We start from the raw sequence: 25,022 nt of genomic DNA, 5'->3' as shown, positions 1-25,022 counted from the left end.
TGAAATAGGCAAAGAAGAGACCAGGCAGAGATACAGGGTGGTTGTTCTGTGGTGAGGAGTACTCCGTCCGACTGCTAAGAATTTTGTTGTGTGTTCCTGAGCCCCACGTTCTTGACCCTGTCGATATTGCTCATCGCTCCTTCCCAAGATCATCACCGCTCCCGCTCCGCACGAAATCGCAGTCTCAGTCGAGGTTGCCCTTTTTGTCTCCGGGCACGTTCCCCAATTCCATCAATTTCTAAAACTCATAACACCGCCACTTCTTCTTCAAACACCACACAGCTTTCGTGTGCTTTTGTACACCTGAGGTGATCGCTCTTACGTGGCAGTATCTAGTAGTCTTGCCAACGAGAAACCCCAGGAGAGTCGACAACATGAGGTCGGCCAACACTCAACAAATCCTTCTCCAAAACTCAACGACTAACATGTCGATAGTTCTGCTCTGTCGTCCCGGAATATCAATGGGGTCTACATCCCTTCAGCACTTCTACTAGTTGGTGTGGCTATTGTAAAGACAGAGTGGCTTCCTTACGCCGCAGCTTTCGCAGCCATCGTCGGTGGATACAAGGTCTTCGCAAGCGGTCCAGGTTGGTTGAGATCCCATCGACCAGCATGATCCCTCAAACTGACAACTTTACTCCCAGCCAAACCGAGAAAGGTCTTGATTCCCGACCAGTTTCAAGACTTCCCAGTCACCAAAATCACAAAGACCTCCCACAATGTCGCAATCTATCGTCTCGGCCTACCGAACCCCACTGACATCCTCGGTCTTCCCATCGGCCAGCATATCTCTCTTGCAGCAACCCCAAAAGGAGCAGAAAAGGAGGTCGTGCGTTCATACACACCTATCTCATCGGATGAAGACCAGGGCTTTGTTGATGTCATGATCAAGGCATACCCACAAGGCAACATCAGCGCTCATATGACCACATTGAAGGTGGGAGACACCATCAAAGTCAGAGGTCCCAAAGGAGCCATGGTGTACAACCCAAATCTTGCTAAGCGAATCGGTATGATCGCTGGCGGAACGGGCATTACACCCATGCTGCAAATCGCTCGAGCCATCGAGCGTGGAAGACCCAGAAATGGAGGCAACGACACAACCAAGGTTGACCTGATCTTCGCCAATGTCAACCCTGATGATATTCTTCTGAAAGAGGAAATTGATAACCTAGCCAAGATCGATCCCGATTTCAACGTATACTATGTCCTCAATAATCCACCTGAGAAATGGGACGGTGGTGTTGGGTTTGTCACTCCAGATATGATCAAATCCAAGCTGCCACCACCGGCATCAGACACCAAAATCTTCATCTGCGGTCCACCACCTATGGTTAGTGCTCTGAAAAAGGCAACCGAAGGCTTAGGTTTCCAGAAAGCCCGACCTGTGAGCAAACTGGAAGATCAAGTTTTCTGCTTCTAAGCTCGGAGTGCATCGTTACGGTAGGGAGCTATCGCTGATAGTCGTATGGAGCAAGGCAAAGTGAATAATTAGCGCCAGGGCATTAGAGAGAGGGGGAAACAGCAAGTGCAGACATTTGTGGTCTCGCCCGCCGGCCAGTGCTAGATATCAAGCTATTCCGCTTCGAAAATTAAGCCAGCAAATACCTTGTTTTCAACCCCTTAAGCAAGATCCCAGACCAGGTACCCGAGAGCTAGGGCATCTATCTGGATCCCTTGTCGCACAACGTGGCTGTGGCGGTGTTGAGTTGTGTGTCGATCGCGACGTTGTTCACATTAGTTCTTGTGCAGTGGTCGCGACGAAAAACTTGGCCGTTATCTTATCAAACCCCCACAACGTAGCCGTTGACGTCATCGTCATCATTTTCCCACGTCGGAATTCTAGCCCAAGATCAAGTAAAAGCTATCAAACCCTCCAGCCATATCACACCGGTAGGTCTGTTTCATCTCGCTTGATCACTAGCACCATATGATCTCCTCCATGCATGGTAAAGCTCGCCGAATAACAGCCACGTAGCATCGGGTGGCTGATGTGCTCGGCAACGGTCGTTCAATGCAGGTGGGAGCCGCCCAATACCAAGATCTATGACATGACAGGCGGAGAGCAGTCTGCCCTATATCGATGATGTCGACCAAGTCGGCTAACAGTCCTTAGTTTCTGCCTGGCTGACCAAGTTCATCACAGCCCGGGATCCTTGATATATCTAGCATCCCATCTCGACATCCTAGCAATACTTCTCTTGTTCATATTCCAAGTATTGTATAATGATTTGATGCTGACTTTATTGATTTGATTGTCTGTGATACCCCTGTTGCGTTCTGGCAAGCGACTGTATATACATATCATATCCATCAGCTATATTATACCAACATATACATTAACGGCAAATACTCGACCGAGTTCAATATAGAAGGGACAGAGTTGCACGACACACTTGATATTCAGCGGCCTTGCAGATCCACCGTCAAAATGAAGTCGACTCCTGTTCTACCAATGGCACTATTGGTGTCATTAATCGGCATATTATCAACAACGTCCGCCCAAGACTCCAACTCAACACACCCCAAACGAGGTCTAATATACATCCAGCCAGGCAAAGGACAAGACAAAGACTACAACAACTTCGTGGGTCCCAAATCCCCTCTTACATGGTACTACACATACTCACCATGGCCAACACTAACGCAATGGGATGCGGAATTCGTCCCGATGATCCACGGGGTCGACGACGCCACCGAGGGCGTTGACCGGATCCTGTCCTTCCACAACGGCACTGGCACACTAGGCCAGAATACCATGAACCACATTCTGACATTCAACGAACCAGACGGCGACACTGACAGCGGCGGCAGCGACTCCTCGCCGCGCCACTCAGCCCAAGTCTACCTTGAGACCATCGCTCCACTGCGCGAAGACCCCTATAATTTCCAAATCTCGGTGCCCGCGACGACCGGCTCCCCCAAGGGCCTTGAGTGGCTACACGACTTCAACGAATCGTGCTGGGACCAGAACCCCGACGGCGGCTGTCAATTCGACTTCGTCGCCACGCACTGGTACGGCGACTTCGCCGGCCTGGCCTCGTGGCTCGGCTCCGTCCACGACCTGTATCCCGAGCTGCCGATTTGGTTGACGGAGTTCGCCATCCCGGCGATGGACGCCGATGCGACGCAGGCGTTTATGAACCAGAGTTTGCCGTTTCTCGACGAGCTGGAGTATCTGGACCGATATTCGTGGTTCGGCACATTCCGCGAGAATCGCGCGAATGAGTGGACTGGCGATGGTGTTAGCATGCTCAATAGCAATGGGCACCTGACCAGTCTGGGCGCTGAGTATATGGGTGGTCAGGCAGCTGGGTATGAAGAGGGCCAAGGTGGTGATCAGGGTGCTGCCTCGAGCGTTAGGTGTAGTGCCTTGTTACTCGTTGTTGGCATTTTGATCGCCTTCGTGGGGTTGTGGTGATAGGAGATCACAGGGACAGCCAAGACTGCGCCAGCCAGTTATCTCATATAGGAAACCACTACTATGCTTATCAATGAAGAAATGTTTATCCTCTAGAAGCCCTCTTTTGGGCAGATCACAATACGATTCCGAGAGTCACTGCAGTAAAACTTGTGAAATATTGGTGCTTTTCACTTCATGGGGAAATGAGGCTGCGCGGTTTAGGAGGCTGGGGACCCTGGCAATGGGTACTTTTAGAAATGATTCCATATCACAATATCATTGACCTGGCAAAAGCTGAGTGGATTTAGGTATGCAGCCTTCTTTAATACTCCCGAGACTCTAACGCTGCCTCCACGTGAATGAAACGTTCAAGCTGATCTCCTCCTCAACAACAATGGTCATCACCTTGATTCCGTACAGCGTGGCCCAATGTGGAGATGCTGGCAAGTTCAACCACAAGCACCGCTCTTTCAATTACCATAGCTACTTTTCGCGTCAACTCGCCCCACTGCTCAGACATTGTTGACTTGCTCTGCACTGAGCACACTCCGTACTCGTGCAATCGGCACAACCTCCTGGAGGCTGGGCCCGCATCCCACCGGGCAGGACAGGTGTTACTGACTGTTGAGATTCAACAACACCAGGGTCCCCCGAATCTGAGGTCGTTCGTCGTTCCAGAAGGCGGATGAGTTTTTCTTCGTCGTCAGCTGTGATCCAGTTCCGTTGGTCAGCCTTGGCTTGATCTGTCCTGGGGCCAGGGCTCGCGAAGGGCCTAAAGCGGTTACTTACGTTGACAATCAAGCAGAACATAGGTCTGCCATTTTACCACCCAGATGGTGGCAATGCCGATCAGTGTCGTGATGATGCCAATGATGATGTTGGCGATGAGATCCTTGGATATCGTCATAATGTTTAGCGACCGACAGCGAAGAAGCGCTGGGAGACGGAATCGAGTGGCTGGATACTGAACACTGGCAAGGTTTTGTTTTCAAGAATTTGCTAAGGCGGAGAGGTGCTGGTGGTGATAAATACGTACAGCCTTGCCCCTGGCTCTCGGATTCCGTATCACTTGCAAGGTGAGGCCTAGCGACATATCCACCGCAAAAGTCCAGATATCCAAGAAAGGAGATCTGGCATTTTTCCTTTGCCTCTGCCACAGGCACAGACAGAAATACTGGTGGGTGAAAAATCGATGTCTCTGCCCATGACGAGCCTAACCACCTTGTGGCCTGAAACGCGGTGATATATCCACACCAAAAGTCCAAATATGCGAAAAGGGAGATCTGGATTTTTGTATTTCTTTCATCCGGGACACAGCATCATTCGATTACCGAAAATAAGATTCTGGGCCTGTCAATACTTAGTTTGATGCTGTCTGGCGCAGGCTGTTTACGAGTAACAGGTAGGGATTCCCAAACAGGAAATTTGGACTTCGTTCACCGCTAGGCAGATTCACTGGCCTCTGCCGCCCAATCGGTTGTTGGGATCAGGTGTCGCAAGCTTGATCGTTTCAGGACTTTTGGACTTTTCCTCGCGTCCAACCCGTATTCCTCCAGTCTAACCCCATTGAGCATGATGTACGCCTAGTCGTTATCAACTTTTAAAGAAAGCACGCATCTTCTTCCGATTACAATTTCCTCTGTCGATTTCTATTTATCATGCTTCTGATGTGTACCAATTCAGGCGAGTGATTTTGATCAACAAAATCTCATATGCGGCTCGTGATACTGGCCCCAGCCCGCTCAAGCAACCTTACTACTGCCGCTCAGCCTTGCCAAGATGTCTCTGTCACTTATTCAATATGATCCTGAAGCTGTGAAGGTGACACGCCAGGACTTTGAGAAGCACCGTACCGTTATAACAAAATTATACAAGATCAATGGACTCAAACAAGTCATGCAGACCATGGAAACAACGGGGTTTAAGGCTAGGTACGTAGTTTCCGCTGTGCAACCGTTCTCTGTGTCGGCAGTGGAACTTGATCCACTAACATACGGTCAACTCCGGAAGTCGACGTCAATACACCCAAATCCTCAAGACCTGGGGGATAGAGAAAAACAAACCAGCTAAGGATATGAAAGTTGTTGCCAGGAAATACATCCAGAGAAATTCCGAAGGCAAGCTCTCCACTATAAGGTGGCGAGGTAATGAGGTAGCCCCAGAAGATATACATCGCTTCATCAGTAGAAACCCCGCTTGGAATCCGGCATCCGAGTCTGCGTCTAGTGACTTTCAGAACTCGCAACTCACGTTAACAGGAGAGAGCTTGTCTGACTAGAGATATCTGTAGCAACGCCCTCTCACATAGAGTGTGACTTTCCGGAGTCGGTGCTGGAAGCACAAGCACTGGGTAAAGCCGTTCTCTCACCTGCCGAGAGTTTGACAAACGCCGCCGGTATTGGGACCACGTAAGGCTCACCACAACCGGAATTAGGGAGTTTAAGAGGTACTAATCTCAAGGTTCTAGTCAAGGACCGCCAACGTCCTTGATACCGCCTGATCAGAGACAGTTCACCTTTCAAAGAGCAGACTTTCCTTCCTTAGCAATGTCAGGCCATTCTAGCTTGTTCCACCATCATCACGACTTCCCGGTTCAAATTCTATACCCTGACCAGCAAACACAAAGCCTTGCATCGCCTACACCACTCCATTCCCAAAATCCAGTTATGCTTCACCAACAAGCCGATGGAGGAGACGAAACCGAGTCGTCAGTGGCAGAGCCGAAGGGGCTTTCAAATCCAGAGGACATAGTGAGTTGCATGGCCTATGCTGGGGTACGCAGTATTAATCGCGAAATAGTCGGCTTTCTTGGGACCTTGCCTCCATGAACTACAACAAATTGATGACATCGACGCAAGAACACAGCTTGATATCGGCAAGAAGCAGGACTTTGGTGATGGGATAATGGCCAGTCTCGGACCTCAAGTAGGTCTCCATGAACCCGCAACTTCTGAGAATCGTACGACAAAGGAAGGCATCGAGAACGACAAATGGTCGAAGAGAAGAAATGCGTTCAGCATGCACAATTCTAGACGTAGTGTGCATGGTCTCTTGATCTATTATGGGAAAGATTGATTCGAGTTCCTTCGTACCAAGTCTGAAAGCGCCTTCGCTTCTTCGTCTCCACTTTCATACGACAACAGTCCAGCCACTTGTAGCATCGGCTATATCCCATCGACGCAACAGGTTGCTTGGTAGGCTCAAGAAGAGTTTCGCCAGAATAACTACGGCGTTTTTGCTGATCCACTCGGTTCAGGGATGAAGATGTTGTCAGCTGTGTATTCAAAGCCAGGGTCGGAGATACTTGAAAATTGGATGGCAAGATCGGTCGTTTGCAATTGCTGATTTGGGGCTCTGCTATTTCAAAAGAAATAGAGTTAAGACGGCTTCCGTGAAATCAGAATTGAAATACGACAGAGCAAAAGAGATTTTGATGACGCACACTGGAGGATATGCATTGGACATGACATCCATCACTTGGAACAGCAGTTGGGTTGAAGAAACGAATGGAAATCTACCGGAGTCGTTTGGGCAGAAACGACTCCGGAAGCCTGGACGCGCCATATGGGCAGAGGAATCTGCACGCATGGATCCCAGGTCTGGGTTGCAAGGAGAAGAAGAGGTAGAATTGTTGTTTACTATTGTAGTAGCTGGGGTTTGAATCTTGACATCTCCGAGATCGCCAGTAGGCTATCAATAGCTGGGTAATGTTCTGGTCTGAGCAAGAATATACAGTCTCGGCGAATGGGGTGGCAATGTTGTAACAGTCTATCAACGCTCGTTTTTAACTCTAAAGATACATAATTATTTTATCTATCACTATCCGTATGTAGAGAGGACATTGACGTGTTCATCTCTAGAGATGTTCTATAACCCTCATAGTTTCATGAGTATAGAATGTTCAAGCTTTATAGAGAGACTCTACGCGATTTATGAAACGACTACTTATTACGGAATCTTGGAGCTCGCAGTTTGACTTTACCCATTTCGTGAAAGGGCGGGCCCCATCCATATCTGGCGCCAGTAATGTCTTGGAGCTTAATAGTGGTGGTCCTAGTAAATGGTGCTGAAGAACATTACCATTTGGCAATATCGATGAGGTGCTAGGAGGGCATTGAGAATGCAGGGACAAGTACCCTCCATGATTCTACCCCAAAGTTGCCACCCCACGAGCGCAGATGCCCAGATGGTTCAAGGGGATGGAGCCATCACTTTGATCAGCCTCCGAAGCCTATCAGGCCAATATCCAATCTGTCTGCCATCCAGAAGGATGGAACCGGACGCCAGCGTCGGTGCTACTGAGCGTAGCCAAGTGTGTGGTATGCCCCGTATTGTCTTGTGCTTTTTCGCGGATACAGCTCCCCGCGGCCTAACTAACCATCACGGAGGAGTATAATTGGCGGTGGTTCACACCTCTACGAATGTGTTCCAGCAAGGTGGTTCATGGTCCACGTGTGTCTGGATCTTCGAATTCATAGCACGGACTATGAACCACCTTGCCACTCGATTCACATGCCAAGTCGAAGGCATGCCCACGCCGGAGACCATCCTACCGTTCTCTCAGAATGGTCCAAGCGTTTGTTTAGCTCTTTCTGCTGGTGTGAACGGCCCAAGAAGCTTCCAGCTCTTCTCCAAAGTAACAGTTTCTATTGGTCGATAAATGCTCATTTCTAAATGTACTGGCTCTCCGCAGGATCCACGCACGTTGAACGTGAGGGTCGTGGCGTGGCAAGCTGACTTCTGATGCACAGACCATCTCATTGATGCCGTCCCAACCGTTGAGAGTCAATCACTGACAAGAAGTCCACTATTGATCTACGCCGGCCTGCTAGCAAAGGAACGGAGGTGGACATCACGGCAGCATGATGGTCGACCGCGACATTGAGCATCAAGTCCAGATAATCATGAGTTCAGTCGGCCTATCTACCACCTAAAAGCAGTCTCACTGTGCCGCCAGCTACTGCTAAGGCAATACTGCAAATGATAAACATACTGTCCCGGTGTCTTTCACCTAGTAGTTTTGTCAGCGATGCTTTAAGCAAGTCAGTCGACTACTAACCGTCCTGAGTCAAACCCAATCCAACCACAACAAATAGATTCAGGGGCAACCTCAAAACACCATATATCTTGGCCCTGACCTCGTCATCGACAATCTTCTCCTTCAGATTGCCCATCGTAGGGAAGTAGACACCGCAACACATTTCAAAGACACAGAAACACCAGAATGTGACTGCTTCGTTTCGCACAAGTGTCGGTATGATGAAACAACAGGACGCTACCAGTTGGGTAATGGCGAGCATTTCCGCAGATGACACGATCCATTTTCCGAGTGGCTGAGCGGAGTACCACATGAAAAAGCGAGAACCAAGCATCATCGCACACATTAGATCTGCGAATATCATGCCGAATGGTAAATCAGAGCCCTTGCCAGCTAATTGATGGGAGAGCCTCAACGCGGGAAACTTGAAGAATATCCACAGAAACAATGACCCTTCGAAGAAGCAAGAGGCAATTGTCAAAGCCCACAAACGCTTGTCTGAGGACGGAAGCTGTTAGCATATATTCCGCTGACTCTAAGCGAGAAATTCTCACCACTCTTCATAGCTTTCAAACCGCTCATATCTGCATGTTCCGGTTGGCTTGGTTCCTTATCGAGGTCTGCAATGTGACCGTAGTTTTCTTCCTACACCAAAGTCAGGACATCACGCCTCGTCAATATGCAATGTATGTGGAAGATACCCAAGAGTGTGAAATAGCCAATGAAGCCAGCACTAGGCATCCTACCGCCGTCATAAACGGGGCTTTTTGCGTTCCTGCAAGATCAGCTACCCCTTGAGAGACTAGTCCAGCGACAATTGCAACCACAGAGTTCAGAGTCGTCATCAAACCAAAAATATCTTTCAGGGAGCCACCTGCCTCATCAAGGTGCTGACGATGGTATTCCGTGACCAACCAGGACTCGAAGACGCTATATAGGAGTGTGGTTGACACTCCTCCAAGGACACGGCCTAGAAATAGGATGAAGATGTTGTCGAATAAGATGCTCATGCAGCATGCCGAATACAATATGCAGAAGGCCTGACATGCGAGTCGTCGGCCATAGCGGTCAGCTAGTGAGCCGACAAATGTGGCAGAGATGGCTCCTGCGAGAAAGCCTGCAGAAATAAGCTCTCCTGTACCTCAGTCTCACAGGTAGAAAAGCCCCAACCTACCGGTGGTGAACAGATGTGCCACAGTAGTCTCAGAAAGACCTTTTTCATCTAGGCAACTTGAGTCCTTACTCATACACTAGTTCATTGGGCCTGGCTGTACCTTTATAAAGAGTGTATATATAGGGACCCTGAATGGAGTTAGATACTGTGAACATGATAGCATCGTTCCGAAACTATACCTGAAGCCAGTCTGCAGCAAACACTAGAAGATAAACCAGCAGAAATTTCTTCTGAAAGTCCAGAAATGTAGTGTTTGATGCTTGGTGTGCTTCCACCTTCTTGAGAGGCACATAGCCCCTCCATTTGGCCCAAATTCCTGGGGTTTTGGTCAACTGAGTATAAGAAAGCGCTCCATTCACAAACAAGAAAAACAAGAAATTGTAAGTATAGAACTCCATTCGGCCCATATGTGCTCCTGTTGAAACTGCAAATGGTTCGGGTGGTTTCAAAAAAGGCTATGAGGTGAGAAGGTAGCTGCAATGATGGAATGCACATGAGCCTTTTAGCCCTTGTCAGAGCGACGTCGCAGGAGCGAACCTTGACATCTTGTGACTTCAACTTCTCGCCCTCCAAGACGGCCACGACTTGTTGTTCCCGCTTTCCGGTTCACTAGTTCGCAGGGCACAGACCCAAAACCACCTGCGTGGGAAGTTTCTGGCCTCTCGGTTCGTGAGGCTGAGAATCCACTCGCTTCCGTGCCATGCTGATAGCGCACGGTCCTTCTGGACAATCAACCCTGATCATTAAATGTGAGAGCCATCCCACGTCCTCCAGCTCATGCCCGCAACTGGAAGGTTCATTCTTTCCAGTTCGTAAATAGGTCGCAGTCATGGCTACTCACAAGACTATGATCTGCTCGCTCGTTCTTATACTTGTTGGTATAATACTTCTGGCTTCCAACCACCATTATGTGTTGCTTCCTACTCCACGCAAAGTTTCAGTCTCTAGTGGCTCTGACCAGAGCGGTGTCAAGCCTCGTTACATATTTGTCGACCTCGGAGCCAACGCTGCAGATTCACTTGAAGTGTTTCTCGGTCATGATGGTGCCAAGTACTCCTACGACTTTCCACGGCCCGAATGGGCAACATACGAGCAGGCTGGTAAGTCTCTCAAATCAGGCAACAAGATCTTCTCTAGGTAAGGTAGCAAAAGAGATCAATCGACTAACAGAGTCGTCTTCCAGATATATACCTCTTCGAAGCAAACCCACATTTCAATCGTGCCCTAGTCAAAGCCAAGGAGCGGTACAGTGCCATAGGAATGAATATCAATATTTTCCCATCAACAGTGGTCGACATTCGAGACGGCACGAGGACATTTTTCCTCGACACAATTAATGACGCCAACGATTTCTGGGGCTCTTCGATCTACGCTAACCACCCGGATGCAATCGGCTCGAAAAGCAATGGCACTGAGCTCACTTCCATAAACATCTCACGGTGGCTGCTGATGAACACTCTTCCCCGTGACTTTGTAGTTGTCAAGATGGACATCGAGGGTGCTGAGTACGAGATCGTCCCACATATGGCCGAGATGGGTGTGTCACTAGTCATGGATTACTTGCTGATTGAATGGCATAGCCATGTTCCGGAAGATATTGATCTAAGTGATACGAGAGCAAAGGCAGCGATGGAAAGGCTCAAAGCTGGAGGTGTAAATATGCCCGAATATGACTCTGCATCATGATTCAAATCATGAATTTATGACGGAGGTGAAATTTCATATGCTGTATCATACTTATAACTTCTAGTAGCATGACCATTGGAAAGGCTAGGACGAAGGTCAAACGAAGCAGCATTTTGCTTGCCTCCTCGATCAAGCGACTCCATTGGTGGCACCGTGAGTCAATCCCAGGATATCATCTAGCCAGTCAAACTCAATGGCATGCAACAGCATTGCGTTTCCTTTCTGGCAATGCATTTCCGCAGCATCGTCTTCAGTGGTCAATCTAAACTTGTTCTGTGGGTTAGGCAATTTATCGAAGAAATCCTTGGCGAGTTTTGTCTGGTGCTCTCCCTCGGCGGCCGCTTGAACGACAAGTAAAGGACAAGTTATTTTGTCTTCAAGCCCGTACAGATTCAACTTCTGCCAGAATGCGACAAACTCATCGAAGTCTTCAATGCCGTTATTGAAACCATACTTTGGCATGTGCTCAAATAAAACGTACTTCTGGGAGTGATTGTAGTCTGTGTTGCCAGTCTCTTTCATTTTCTGCAGAGCAATAGTCCGGGATCCAGCCAACTGTGCTGCGTCAGGGACCAAGCCACTACAGATGCAGGCAGCTATGCGCTTCTCAAACGCCACAGCACGTGGTCCGAAGTAGCCTCCCAAGCTGTACGCTATAAGAGCTATCTTCTCAGGGTCGATCTCTTTCTTTGTAAGCGCAAAATCGACTACCGCTCTCACGGGAACCTCCCAGTCAGAGCGATATGTCACAGACCGATCCCGCATGAAGGTTCCTGTCTGTCCTGGTCCTTCAAAGATGAGAGCATTGTACCCTCGGCGTAGAGCAGCAGCACCGCCTCCAGAAAAGTATATTTGCTCAGAACTACCGTCTGCACCCATTTGGATAAGCACAGTGGGCCGAGGCTTATCGTCGACGCGTAAGAAATAGCCAAACAAAGATTTTCCTTCATATGGAATGGAAAGAACTTCCAAGGGCGGCTCAAAAAGCTTGCCAGCTGACTGAAAACATCCTGTGTGCTTCTGGTAGATCTCGTCTTTTCGTGGATCCGTGTCCAGCGTGAAGAAGAGCGCTGCTTGATAGTATGTGGTTGCACGTAGCCAGGCTTCCTTGGCGCTGACTTTGTGACCTCCCTTGATTGCATTCTCGGCGTATGCTTCCACACGGCGCGCAGTAGATAGCCATGCTTCTATCCAGCTTTCAGTGTCACCATCCCTGATTCTCGCCGCTGTCTCGAAGCACTCGGCTATTTCAGCACCGGAATAGGTTGCAAGCCCCAAGAACTTGGAGAAGTTGTAGTCAAAATAGCCATCTTTAAAATATTTGGTCGAGCTACGTCCAGCGCTGAAGACATTCGCCTTGCCAAGCTCTATCACGTCTGGCATAATGACTTGGAAGTTGTATTTTGTCTTAGCGATGAATGCTGATCGATATGGATTGTTTGAAGTATTACTGATTCAGCTTCCACTTGTCTTGCTTTCCTGGCCTTCCGTGGCTCATTTAAGTTCATGAAACTGGTGACAATTGCAAGGCCTAGCCAATGCATAATCTGGTGATCAATTTGATAGTCCCGAGGTTGAGGGCAGCAGTCAACCCGAATCGGCCAACTGATCAGTTTGATTGTTCGGGCCGACGGGGTGGAGCCATACGATTTTGAAGGTCCGGGGACCCCGCATTCGGGCCTGTGTCAACTGGGGCATCAAGACACTCAGCAGGGTAAGTTCTTCTCTTGGTGTGTACCATGGATAATTGAGCACCAGAACCTAATTTCTAAACGGCTCCCGGGTGTACAAATGATTGCAAACATAATTCATAAGTACAATCAATGTTTTGAAGCGCCATGTGCCCCAGCCAGTGATTGGAAGTAATATATTGCTAGAATCTTAGAGAGAACGAAGCCATGTAAAGCAGGCCCAACAGGTACTCTGCTTTCAATCATATCCCATATCACTAGGCGTGACATCTATATCAAGTATTTTTGAGGGCAATCAGAAAAGAATATAGGCATTGTATCGCTATACGTCGATTAACTGAGACTCTATATTGCAGCAGTCGACTCAGTTACAAATAGCCTGTTACTTGCATTCATAATCACTTGACATCTCGTGAGTAGTGAGTCCACGTGTAATGGCCCTTTGAACAGTAGAGCTAACCCGCCCCTTAATACACATGAAATATGGTCGCTTCAGAATTCGATTGTTTGATTTTCCGATTTTCCCTTACAAGAGCATATCGTATAGCCCATGTCATTGCAATTGCCAACACGGAGAAGGCAGCACTAGCTGCCATGGGAATATCGTAGCGAGGTGCGTCGGATGGGATCCACAGATACTGAAGAAAAGTCAGAATGAAGACCACCAACACAGATATTGAAAGACTGACGGAGGTGTATATCGGGGCGATTGTGTTGACCGTATTTGACATTGCAAGGGCAACAGCTCTTTTTTCCTTTGTTTGTCCAAAGGTGGCTCCAACCCAGCCAGGACCAATTCCGGCTTGCATGTAAAGACCACAGCAGAAGAGGCAGATGGCAACATAACGTGCAGCAGTGTTCAAGGTCGCCGCAGCCATGACGAAACCGACAACACCGATAAGCTTAGCAATGGTAATATGCCAGCATCTCTCATTCATACGCCCTACAACAATTCAGCACGTCAAAAAAAAACAGTACAAGAAAAAGGGGAGGAATCACGCAATGCTTACCAGAATTCCAGGACCACGCTACAGATGCAACAGCAGCCAGCAAGTACGGAGGGCAGGTCAGTGCTAGAGTGATGGTACGGTTGTACCCCAAGGTTGCAACAATGGTGGGAAAGAAGTTTTTGAAATTTGATGCCGCGAAAGTCACGTGGCCGTAAGCGAGGAAAAGCCACAACTTTTTGTCCTTGCAGCAATCCACAAGGCCAGCCCAAGTCGTCGTTCCATCATACCTTTCCACAGTCTCTCTAGCAACTCTGTCATGGGCGAGTTTTCGTTCATCTTCCGAAAGCCAGCGGGTGTTGTGAGGTTCATCAGGAAGAATGAAGCAACCCAGAATGGCCACAACAAAGGTAACGAGGCCTTGTAGAATGAACATCCATCTCCAACCGCTCAGGTCGGCTATGCCGCTCATTTTGAAAATGCCAATAGCAATAAGTCCGGCGAAGGCTGTTCCGCAAATGTTCGCAGAGAAAAGGATAGCAACTCGTGTTGCCACTTCTTTTCTGGTGTAGAATATCTAGGACAGCTAAGCATTAGTTCCGACTCGTGAAAAGAACAAAGACAAGTATACAGGAGTTTTCACTAAAGTAAGAAGAGAAAACGAACATTGAGCAAATATAGACACCCAGGCCAAAATGGAGCCTCGGTCACACCGAGAAAGAATCGACACAGGAGTAGTCCTGTGAAATTATGGGTAATCGCGGTCAGCGTGCTCACCACGGCCCAGGCCCCCATCCAGAAACACATGAACAATGAAGGCCGGAGTCTGGTTATGAGCATGTCTAGACGTTGTTAGACTTGTTCTTGGGATCCCCACCACAGGCATGGAGTGCACTTACTTGCGGGAACTTGACCTAGGATATATCCAACAAACAAGAGCGAAATACAAGTCTGATACTGAACTCCAGTGATTTTCAACTCCTTTTCAAGACCATCAAGCCTTGCAATAGTGATAGCATTGCGATCAAGAAAATTCAGCCAATACATAAGCCAAAGAATGGGCAGGATCCAGATGTCAAGCTTACGAACAAGCTTGATTTCAGCAGCATCTGTCTTTGCGTGAGAGCCGGAGTAATCAACTCGAGGCTTAATCTCTTCAATGTGTGTTTCCTTGTGAGTTTCCTCAATCATCTTCTCGTTGTTGACAGACATGTTGAAGGGTAAGTTCTAACTTTGTTCTCAAATGATGAAAGAGGTGGTCACAGAAGAAGAACGGATTGACGGATTTGATCAGAATATATAACTTCCAACCTTCGGGAGGAGGTATAGCCGTCAACTTCGCAAATCGACTCCTAGGAGCAAGAATAGCTCTTCAGCAAGTGCTAAATCCCCTACTTCTGGTACTGTGACTTGGCCTTTGTGGAGTTGTCAAATCACAGTTGATGAGGCTTGGATGTAAGGGGCTAGTTTGCTTTTGCGGAAGCAGTCGTCAGTCTAGAACACTGTTGAGCGAGCGCTTTTGGATAACAATCTGCACAGCTGGTCAAAGATTTCCCAATAACATATTGGAAGAAAGTTTGGATGCAGAGGGAGATGATGCCGAACCCGAATTGTGAACGGCCCGAACTGTTCACAGCCCGTTTGAGGACACAGGAAGCCATTCTCCCCACCAAGCTCATTATCGAGCCAGGGACGAAGGGGACTCTGCAACCCCGCAGCCCAAGCTCGTAGCAGAAAGCAACTCAGTGCGGAGTACTCGGTACTCCATGCGCAGGTTAATTAGGTGTCTCCCTAGGTAGGTGTTACGTAGGTGGCCAATGCTAAACCCCAGTAGCATCACCAGCCAGCGCCTGAAGTGACTCTCGAAAGCATCAGCCGTTAACTCAGACTGCTCTGGTTGAAACTTGAAGCACCAAATCGGTCGAATACCCTGGGCAACTTCAAGTCCCAATTACATTACCGAAGCGAGGCTCAATCAGATTCGGATCATGAAGTTAATGTGCAAGCATTGATATCGTCGACTTGAGCGTGATTTTCGATTCTAGAGATACTCAAAAATGGCCGAGGTCGGACAGACTGCATGTCGCCGGTGTCGGCAACAGAAGGTGAGCGGATTCTCAACCACAGCCACGAGAATGCGTCTGAACGTAGCTCTAACTAACTCAGTTGAGATGTTCGCGAGAGCTCCCCATCTGTGCAAGATGTTTGAGGCTCAACGGTGTTTGCGACTATCCACCCCCACCTGATCGAAAAACACTGGCGGCATTTCGTGCCAATCCTCGGAAACGCAAGCTAAGTGAGAAGAACATCGAGACACCCACATCTGATGGGCACGAGAGCTCTTGCACAGGAAGCTCGCCACAGCTCTCCAGGGCGACTGCAGACAACACTTGCAATGAAAGCTATGATCCATTTGGAATTCGGCTGTCTGATGCGGCCCATGAGCTGCTCCAAAATACGTATTTCACGTGCATGTTCAATTCGACCTTGATCTTTCATCGACCGTCCTTCTGTGACGCTTTTCAAAAGAAACAATTGCCTCATCATGTAGTCTTATCAATATATGCAACAGCAACAATGTATGCGCTTACGCTTGGTTGTGGCCAACAACGGTCGCTAACAGCTCCGCAGATTCCTGTCGGTTCCCTCGCCTCTCGTGGAACAACATCGACAAATCCTGCGACATCTAGGAGACCTCAAGACCCTTGGAAGGAATTGGGCTCTTCAGGCTGGTAAATTAGTATTACAAGAGATCGACCAGCCCTCCTTTGACAAAGTGCAAACTTGTGAGGTTCTAACCTTGTACTGGTTTTCCGCTGGAGAGTCTCAGCGAAACACAATGTTCTCAGGTAAAAACGATTACCATATCAGATCCACGATAATCCATGTGCTAAGCCATCATCTACCAAGGTATTGCCTACAAAGCAGCTTGTACTCTCGGAATTGATCATAAAGACTTTACCGGCGGTGATCAGCCAGCTTTAGGCTCCCAGATTAATCTCGGGCCTCAAACCTCAGAGTTGTTCAGAAGATGCTTCTGGGCGGTTTGGTTCACCCAGTGCATCAATGCAGATCATTCTGCGACCGGCTTACCTCAAAGCGAGCGTGTGATGAACCTCCCACTTCCTATTGGAGAAATTGCCTTCCACACAGGTGCTGAGCAACCATTGAGAACCTTGACGGAATTGTATGAATCACGAAAAAATGCGCAAATCGTACAGGATACGGCCGCTCCAAGTATCATGGCGGAGCTAATGACTCTTATGTTGAGCTGGTAGGACATGCAGCCATTGTTGACACTAAGCATCGTAACTAAGGATTTCTAGGGCTGATATACGCACTCACATTCGTTCGATTCAACGAGCCAATGCCACAGAATGGATAGCACGAATGTTCGAAATAGAGGGCCAACTGTCAAACTGGTCAACGCAACTTCATGAAACTCTCAAGTATTCGAAACGAAATCTTTACGAACAACTTGTGGTAAACCAACAACCGGTCTACGTCTTCTTTCATGTTCTGTATCACCAATGTCGCCTTGTTCTTCACTCATCTCTGGTTCCAAAATTTGGTGGCCTTCGACTACCTGGAGCAATACCCACAGAAGCCACAAGCCTTAGTGCTAGGATCGCTCTTAACAGCGCTCAGAAGATATCTGAAATCGGCACCAACTTACTTGCCCTAGAATGGCCTCCAAGTCAAATTCCTTCGTTCGTTGGATACTGTATGTATGTTTCGGCGTCAGTACACATCACACTTTTGTCTTCTAGAGACCTCGCCCTGGCCACGCTTGCTAAAACCAACTTAATCACAAGTCTCAAAGTATTGTCCGCAGTGAAAGTGTACTGGACGAATCTAGAAAGGCTTGTCAGTACTGCTCCCCAGACTGAAGGTTGGTGTTTTACTGACGCTAGCAGTGGGTTCGAATCAATTTGTTGTATGAGGCACAGGTCTCTCGATACCGTACTCCTCCTGGTGAACCGGGAACGAGTTTGGGGAACTATCGCACAGAACAAACGGACCTCGATCATATTGCCCATGAAGCGCGCGATACTGGTGCACTTTCGGAACCATTAGCCGATTCTGTCCTCCAGTATTCCCTCAGGCATCTTAAACAAAATGCCAAACCGAGATTCGATATTGTGCAAGCTCTAGAGAAGGAACCATACCCAAATGAACTAACGCAACTGCTTAGTCTCAGTACAGCTCCTCAACAAAGCTCTTTCGTTCAAGGGATGCCTTCCGAGCAGGCACCGATCGCGATGGGTTTCGATGAGGAAGCTAACAATGTTCCCATCTTGCATAACTCAGCGACTGGCGACTGGATCAAAGGATCACTCTTCCAAATGGATCAAGGAGTTCCGTATGACTGGTTGCAAATGAACCCAAATGGCTTTCTCCAACCATTTTCGTCGTACGATGAGGTCTTTGATCTTGACTGTAATATTTGATCTTGATCGAAAGTCGTGCTTGGAAAAAGAATAAGATGCTGCTTATGTGGGAAAAGGCTCGATAGACTAGTTTCCAGACACATGATAATTGGTTTCAAGATGCCCCAGGAGCTAAGAAGCATTGACGTATGCACAGTGGCACTGGGTGAATCAGACTGGCAATCAGAGCCTCAACAAAGTCCATGTACGGCTCGTACAAGGCTAGCTTCGGGGCGTGCTTGTACTCATTTGACCATCGCTTCTTTGCGTCGGTTGATCAGATCTGCTTTCGACAAAAGGGCGGCCGGACCGAAGCTGTATTCCGCATATTCGGTGCAAAACCACCAGAGCACACTCCGTCGGGTAGAACATAGTTAGTGTGCTCGATCCACTCACATAGTACACGTCTACGATACGCCACTGAGTGATTGAGATCATAAGTACAGCATTGGCTGCTCGGTTGTCTCATATCTATGGCACAGATCAGTAAAGTGACTAGCGAGTCTTCCAACTTCAAATACGATATTAAAGATTAAATTCGAAGGATTTCTTCACAAGGACTTCCCTCCAAATATGGCGACCGAAAACACCAACAGAGTGCCTAAGAGGGTCATCACCGGCCACAATGCACAAGGAAAAGGAATAATTCACCATGTGGATGAGGGTACATGGGCCAAGATTGACAACGACATAGTACGATACAACGCTATGTGGACCACTAGTACATTTCCCATTGACATTAAGAACGACGATGCTCTCGTTAAAGAGAAAACTGTACTATCGCTATCACTACCGAATGGGACAGTCCTCAGGATGGTAGATCGCTCACCCGGTTCTCATTCAGCAATGCACCGCACGCAGAGTCTTGACTACGGTGTCGTCATTGAAGGCGAGATGGAAATGCTTATGGATTCAGGGGAAAGAATTACATTACAACGGGGTGACGTGGTCATTCAACGCGGTACTATGCACCAGTGGAGGAACAACACCAAGACTTGGAACAGAATGCTCTTTATACTGATTGATGCACTGCCCTTGGAGGTTGCTGGGAATGTATTCAGAGGAGAGACTGGTTATGAACACGTCAAGGAGATCGGAAGTCGTCTTTAGACATACTGTGTAAATGGTTGAGGTGTGAGATATGTACAGCAGAAACCCACGAACATGTCCATACGAAGTATCAAAATAATCAACGGCAATAGAGATCAACTGTTACTTCAGTGGCTGTAATGTCCTTGGCGTTTTCTTCCAGTCACAATCCCCCTGACACCGCTCGTGTTCTTTAGGTGTCCTGACAGACATAGCTCAGGTGCATGGAGCGGGCTTCCAACCTCCAATAAGATCTAAGGAGGACTCAATCACTCTAATCACTTCACACCTCGTATGCCACATGCCTCTGTACTTCGTGACCATGCCCTGTAGATCTTGACTGGCGCAGCTTACTCAAATCCATGGTGACAGTCGAAGATGCCCGAGTCTCATTCAATGCTCGTAAGAACTGATCATTTCCTCCATTGACAAGTCTGTGATTTCGATCTGGGCAAATCGTTGTGTGCTACAAGGATTACCATTATACAGGGCTAAGTTAGAGTTCGACTAATTTTCGTTGCAGTACATTCCTAGTGTTCGGGCCGTCGCTCATTTCGCCCCGATGTCCTTCGCTCACTCACTAATATTACCCACATGACAATGTTCTTCGAAAAGAAGCCACTGCATCGCGGATTCTAAAGCTGAGCCGTCGTGCTTAAGGCATATTCAGACTCCGTTTAACAGTGTACTTGAATAACGACCAAAGATATTGTTGGAAACCGAGCATCGATGTCCTCGGCACAAACCGGTTTGGGAAGTACATATTCATAGTCTCGACAAAGAGACTTCTATTAATCAGTCTCTCGTCGCGAGAAACCACAATTGTACCCTTCAGATTCTGCCGACAGCCTTTGAAATTGTCAATATGGAGATGGAAATTCCTCGGAAGCTTTGGGAACATCCCCGCCCCCAAGAAACAGAAATGTACAAATTCATGAAGAAGGCTGAGCTCGCGACTGGACGGTCATTTTCGGTTTGTCAAGCTCTCCAATCAGACACTGATTATCTCTTGAATCTGATCGAAATTCATAGGACTATCATATTCTCTACAAGTGGTCTTGCAAGAACCGCTCCGAGTTTTGGCATTTCACTTTCAATTATTTCCCACTAGTGTACTCCGGCACGCTCCCTAATCCTGTCGTGGACGAAAACGCTCGAATCGATCAGGTACCTAAATGGTTTGATGGGATCAAATTGAACTTCGCCGAGAACGTTCTGTTTGTGGGCGATGGCAAAGGTCGTGGTATCACTAGCCCAGGTAAAGAAGACCACAAGATTGCCTGTACCGAGGTTAGGGAAGGGTCCTTCGTTGAACCTATTAGGCAAGTTAGCTGGAAAGAACTTCGAGAGCGAACGGGCCGACTTTCTCAAGCTCTTCGCGCACACGGCGTTCGCAAAGGTGACAGGATTGCTATTGTTGCGAGCAATTGCCTCGACACCCTGACCGTGTTCCTCGCCACCACCACAATCGGCGCCATTTTCTCGAGCTCGAGTACAGATCTTGGCTCAAAGGGCATTTTGGAGCGTCTCGCGCAGATAGAGCCCAAGTATGTCTTCATGGATGATTATGCAGTCTACGACCGGAAAAAGATCGACTTGAGGCCCAAGATGAAAGAGGTCATTAACCACCTGAAGAAGGTCCGTACTTTCAAGGGTGTAATATCACAGCCACGCTTTCTCAATAAGCCCGCGGATATATCAGAGATCTCAGATTGCCAAACATGGGAGTCTTTTATCTCAATGGCAGGGTCGACGAAGCTTTTGTTCGAACAGCTTGACTTTGGCGATCCAATGATCATTGTGTATTCGTCTGGGACCACCGGCCTGCCTAAATGTATTGTACACTCTGCTGGTGGTGTTGTGCTCAGCGGACATAAGGAATCCGTGCTTCATCGACGAGTCGATCAAACGTCAACACAACTGCAGTTCACCACGACAGGCTGGATGATGTACATGAGTTCTGTACAGCTCATGCTGGTGGGTGCAAGGCTGGTGATGTACGATGGCAGCCCATTTGCGGTGGATGACAAAAATTTCATTCGTCTGGTTGGTGAACAGAAAGTGACGCATTGGGGGATATCACCTCGGTACCTCCACACCTTGAGATCAAAGTCGATAAATCCTCAGCATGTGACAGATCTTAGCAACCTAATAGTGGTCACGAGTACAGGTATGGTATTGTCAGAATCACTATTCGAGTGGTTTTACGATTCTGGTTTCTCACCTTCTGTACAACTGTGCAACATTTCAGGTGGAACAGACATTGCCGCAGCATTTGGCACCGGTAACCCCCTTCTCCCTGTGCACATTGGAGGAGCACAATGCATTGCTCTCGGCATGGCAGTTTCGGTATTCGATCCGGCGATCGAACGTGGCAAGGGAGTTGCCGTTCCAGATGGAATTCCTGGGGAACTTGTCTGCACAGAAGCCTTTCCAACCATGCCAGTGAAATTCTGGGGCGACATCAGCCGGAAGGGATACCACAGCAGTTACTTTGATAAGTATGAGGGTATCTGGACCCATGGGGACTTCATTCTGATTCATCCACAAACAAAACAAGTGATTTTCCTAGGCAGAGCGGATGGAGTACTTAATCCCAGTGGAGTAAGATTCGGCAGCTCAGACATCTACAGCGTGATCGAGTCCGACTTTTCGGAAATTGTCGCGGACAGCATCTGTGTTGGGCAACGCCGACCTCAGGACGATGATGAAAGTGTCATATTATTTCTCTTGCTAAGACCAGGGAAGAAGTTAACGCCAAAACTGATTCAGCAAATCAAGTTTGCGATTCGAAAAGAGCATTCACCACGCCATGTTCCAAAGTATGTGTTTGAAACACCAGCCATACCAGTAAGTCTTGCATCCAACCGTTCTAGTTGAAAGATCATTCTAGCAGAGGTGGAATTTTACTAATTTGTGTTAGGTTACCATCAATGCGAAGAAAGTCGAGCTCCCTGTGAAGCAGATTGTGTCCGGAAAAGTCATCAACCCATCAGAAACGATTGCAAATCCCGAATGCCTTCAGTACTATTATCGGTTCGCAAAGGATGAGAATTTGGTTTCATCTGAGAAACCTAGGCTTTGATGGGACCCTGCAGATTGAGGATGTTGGTAGCGAATGCGCTGAGAAATAATATTCCTTTGCAGTGCATGGGAATCCTCTACCTAATAGCCTAAACGATAAAGAATCAGCAAGAGCACTTATGATTGATGTGAATTGGCACTAAGGGGCTCGGTTGAATGAGTACATGTTTCTGTATTATATATTGACGGGAACGCCAGATAGGAAGTATGGAAGTAATTGAATGTCGTCGTCGTTGATTGATAGTAAGCCGCTAAGGAGCAAACTACTCCCTAAATGGGTAGTTCGCCAAGCCAGTCTTTCTTGACCCAAAATTAGTGCCGAGGTGCTTTCCCAAAACTTGACTTCGAGATAAGTCCAAAACACGGCGGAAATCTCACATTTGCCACCGCGAGAGTCTCCCACTGAAGGGTCTACCTTAACAGCGGCGGCACTTCTTGATACTGCTCAGGATCTTTCATCATCGCTTGACGGTCTTCCGTCGCGGCCGAATCTTCCAGGTAAGACCTTGATATGGACCTCGGAGCATCCCAAGATATCTTGGGCGGTCACACCCCATGTGCATCTCTGGTGGCGCCAGTGATAGCTGGAGCAGAGATTCTAAGCCTGAGTGCGGTCGAAGTGGAGAGTATCAGCTCTCGGGCGGATCCCCTTTCCACCGCGATTGAACCGTTTTATCTCAATTTTTGCAATGTATCAGTGGTTTTAACACATCCTGGTGCAAGTGACACGGTGTTTGTTGACGTCTGGCTTCCTACGTCCGATTGGAACGGCAGATATCAAGCCATGGGAGGCGGTGGCCTGGCTGCAGGCTATGGCGGACTGATGTTGGCTGGTCCCTTGAGTGAAGGGTATCTTACATCTTCCACCGACGGTGGCCTTACGTTGAACAATACAGTCGATCCACAAAGTGGAAAGTGGGCTCTGAATGAAGATGGAACGAGTAACGATGACTTGCAGCTCAATCTGGCCTGGCGTTCCATCCACGACATGGTTCTGCTTTCAAAGGACCTAAGCCAGCAATTCTACGGCGTGGAACCCTCCTACTCTTACTGGCATGGTTGTTCTCAGGGAGGCCGCCAGGGTTATGCAGCAGCAGCCCAGTATCCTGAAGATTTCGATGGCATCCTCGCAATAGCACCAGCTATTTACATTCCTGAACTGGTGGTTGCAGACTTCTGGCCGCCAGTTGTTATGCAAAACAACACTGTTCCTCCCTTCTGTGTGCTAGAAGAATATCAAAGAGCCATCATCGCCAAATGTGATCCATTGGATGGTGTGACTGATGGGTTGATATCGGACCACGACCTTCTCGAGAGTTGTCCATTTGATCCAGATACTCTTGTTGGGCATACAGTGTCATGCAATAGTGCCTGTGCGACGCTTGACATTGGAATCTTGATGGAAATGGATGTGCCTTGTGAAGGGTTGAAGGAACTAACGATCACGACTGAGCACGCAACTGTGGTCAGGGAGATTCTTCAAGGACCTCGAACCTCGAACGGTAAACCACTTTGGTACGGTTTAGCGCCTGGTGCAGCATTCTTTGCTGTCGCGAATACCATTGAGGATGAAGACGGCAACTGGATACCGAGTCCTTTCATCGTCGCAAAGAGCTGGTTGAAGTATTTTGTCTTCAAACATCCAGACTACGAGACGACAAAAATGAGCACTGCAGACTATGAAAAAGCATTTGATATCTCAACTTCCCAACTTGGTGAGTTATGGGGTAACCAGCACCTCAACCTCACAGCATTCAAAGACGCTGGAGGTAAACTACTGACATGGATGGGCCTCGCCGATGAGTACATACCCCCGAACGGAATGCTACGATTCCGCGAAAATCTGGAGAAACAATTTGGAGGCGCCGAGGCTGTGGACGAATTCCAGCGCTTGTTTTTTGCTCCTGGTGCTGGACACTGTTCTGGTGGCCATGGACCGCTTCCTGTAGATCCACTCATCGCCTTGCGAGGCTGGGTGGAGAATGGAACGGCACCTGAAACGCTACCCGCGATGACCATATCACCAGAAAATGTGAAAGTGTCACGAAACTTATGTCGATACCCCAAGAAGCTGATCTACAATGAAGGACCAGTAGCTTTGGCGAGTAGCTTCTCATGTGCTTAGTCAAGCCTGTGGAATATGACGTCAATACGTTAGAGGGTGATGAATTGAGAATGAGAAACTGGTCAAATAAAGCTTTGATTACTCGCCCTGGTTCTTGTCTTCTCATTCCTTTCAGTCAAACCTCAATGCTAGGGCCGTGCCTTGGTAGGGCGGCCACAACCGGGTTTGTGCCGATCCGAGGACTTCGGGTAGTTTCTGATACAGGATTAGTTGGGAGCCCTGGCTGACTCGTAGTCCGCATGGAGTTGGGTGCGGGGAAGCCTAAGAGTCCGAGGCTCCTGGCACCATGGGTGTAAGCCAAAGAAAGGTTGAACAGGATGCTTGTGCTGATCTATTTGTAATTCACTCTGTAACC

At 48.2% G+C, this 25,022-nt stretch overlaps 10 protein-coding genes across 10 annotated transcripts; 8 read left to right on the top strand and 2 right to left on the bottom strand.

Moving 5' to 3' along the window:
* Positions 1-374: 374 nt before the first annotated feature.
* CBR1 (NADH-cytochrome b5 reductase) lies at positions 375-1,423 on the top strand (the record flags this gene model as incomplete). Its single annotated transcript, XM_064847349.1, has 3 exons — positions 375-379; positions 436-587; positions 645-1,423. 3 exons carry the CDS (start codon positions 375-377, stop codon positions 1,421-1,423), a joined length of 936 nt encoding a protein of 311 aa, XP_064705070.1.
* Positions 1,424-2,431: 1,008 nt separating this feature from the next.
* LTR84_003764 (uncharacterized protein) lies at positions 2,432-3,421 on the top strand (the record flags this gene model as incomplete). The annotated part of the gene is made up of 1 exon (XM_064847348.1): positions 2,432-3,421. The coding sequence occupies one exon, from the start codon at positions 2,432-2,434 to the stop codon at positions 3,419-3,421; it is 990 nt and encodes a 329-aa protein (XP_064705069.1).
* A 1,761-nt stretch (positions 3,422-5,182) lies between these two features.
* Positions 5,183-6,478, top strand: LTR84_003763 (uncharacterized protein; the record flags this gene model as incomplete). Its single annotated transcript, XM_064847347.1, has 5 exons — positions 5,183-5,334; positions 5,414-5,628; positions 5,694-5,811; positions 5,871-6,153; positions 6,203-6,478. 5 exons carry the CDS (start codon positions 5,183-5,185, stop codon positions 6,476-6,478), a joined length of 1,044 nt encoding a protein of 347 aa, XP_064705068.1.
* A 3,966-nt stretch (positions 6,479-10,444) lies between these two features.
* Positions 10,445-11,301, top strand: LTR84_003762 (uncharacterized protein; the record flags this gene model as incomplete). Its single annotated transcript, XM_064847346.1, has 2 exons — positions 10,445-10,715; positions 10,799-11,301. The coding sequence occupies 2 exons, from the start codon at positions 10,445-10,447 to the stop codon at positions 11,299-11,301; spliced, it is 774 nt and encodes a 257-aa protein (XP_064705067.1).
* Positions 11,302-11,430: 129 nt separating this feature from the next.
* Positions 11,431-12,684, bottom strand: LTR84_003761 (uncharacterized protein; the record flags this gene model as incomplete). Its single annotated transcript, XM_064847345.1, has 1 exon — positions 11,431-12,684. One exon carries the CDS (start codon positions 12,682-12,684, stop codon positions 11,431-11,433), a length of 1,254 nt encoding a protein of 417 aa, XP_064705066.1.
* Positions 12,685-13,459: 775 nt separating this feature from the next.
* Positions 13,460-15,151, bottom strand: LTR84_003760 (uncharacterized protein; the record flags this gene model as incomplete). Its single annotated transcript, XM_064847344.1, has 5 exons — positions 13,460-13,630; positions 13,682-13,935; positions 14,003-14,516; positions 14,717-14,781; positions 14,839-15,151. 5 exons carry the CDS (start codon positions 15,149-15,151, stop codon positions 13,460-13,462), a joined length of 1,317 nt encoding a protein of 438 aa, XP_064705065.1.
* Positions 15,152-16,778: 1,627 nt separating this feature from the next.
* LTR84_003759 (uncharacterized protein) lies at positions 16,779-18,390 on the top strand (the record flags this gene model as incomplete). The annotated part of the gene is made up of 4 exons (XM_064847343.1): positions 16,779-16,788; positions 16,850-17,213; positions 17,266-17,806; positions 17,857-18,390. The coding sequence occupies 4 exons, from the start codon at positions 16,779-16,781 to the stop codon at positions 18,388-18,390; spliced, it is 1,449 nt and encodes a 482-aa protein (XP_064705064.1).
* A 552-nt stretch (positions 18,391-18,942) lies between these two features.
* Positions 18,943-19,479, top strand: LTR84_003758 (uncharacterized protein; the record flags this gene model as incomplete). Its single annotated transcript, XM_064847342.1, has 1 exon — positions 18,943-19,479. The coding sequence occupies one exon, from the start codon at positions 18,943-18,945 to the stop codon at positions 19,477-19,479; it is 537 nt and encodes a 178-aa protein (XP_064705063.1).
* Positions 19,480-20,323: 844 nt separating this feature from the next.
* LTR84_003757 (uncharacterized protein) lies at positions 20,324-22,543 on the top strand (the record flags this gene model as incomplete). The annotated part of the gene is made up of 3 exons (XM_064847341.1): positions 20,324-20,431; positions 20,491-22,308; positions 22,382-22,543. The coding sequence occupies 3 exons, from the start codon at positions 20,324-20,326 to the stop codon at positions 22,541-22,543; spliced, it is 2,088 nt and encodes a 695-aa protein (XP_064705062.1).
* A 510-nt stretch (positions 22,544-23,053) lies between these two features.
* On the top strand, positions 23,054-24,667 carry LTR84_003756 (uncharacterized protein; the record flags this gene model as incomplete). Its single annotated transcript, XM_064847340.1, has 1 exon — positions 23,054-24,667. One exon carries the CDS (start codon positions 23,054-23,056, stop codon positions 24,665-24,667), a length of 1,614 nt encoding a protein of 537 aa, XP_064705061.1.
* Positions 24,668-25,022: the final 355 nt, after the last annotated feature.

The sequence above is a fragment of the Exophiala bonariae genome (assembly GCF_035927105.1).
Source record: "Exophiala bonariae strain CCFEE 5792 chromosome Unknown scaffold_17, whole genome shotgun sequence".
Taxonomy (NCBI): Eukaryota; Fungi; Ascomycota; class Eurotiomycetes; order Chaetothyriales; family Herpotrichiellaceae; genus Exophiala; species Exophiala bonariae.
The sequence above is the reverse complement of the archived record's forward strand: the minus strand, read 5'-3'. Positions and strand labels throughout refer to the sequence as shown.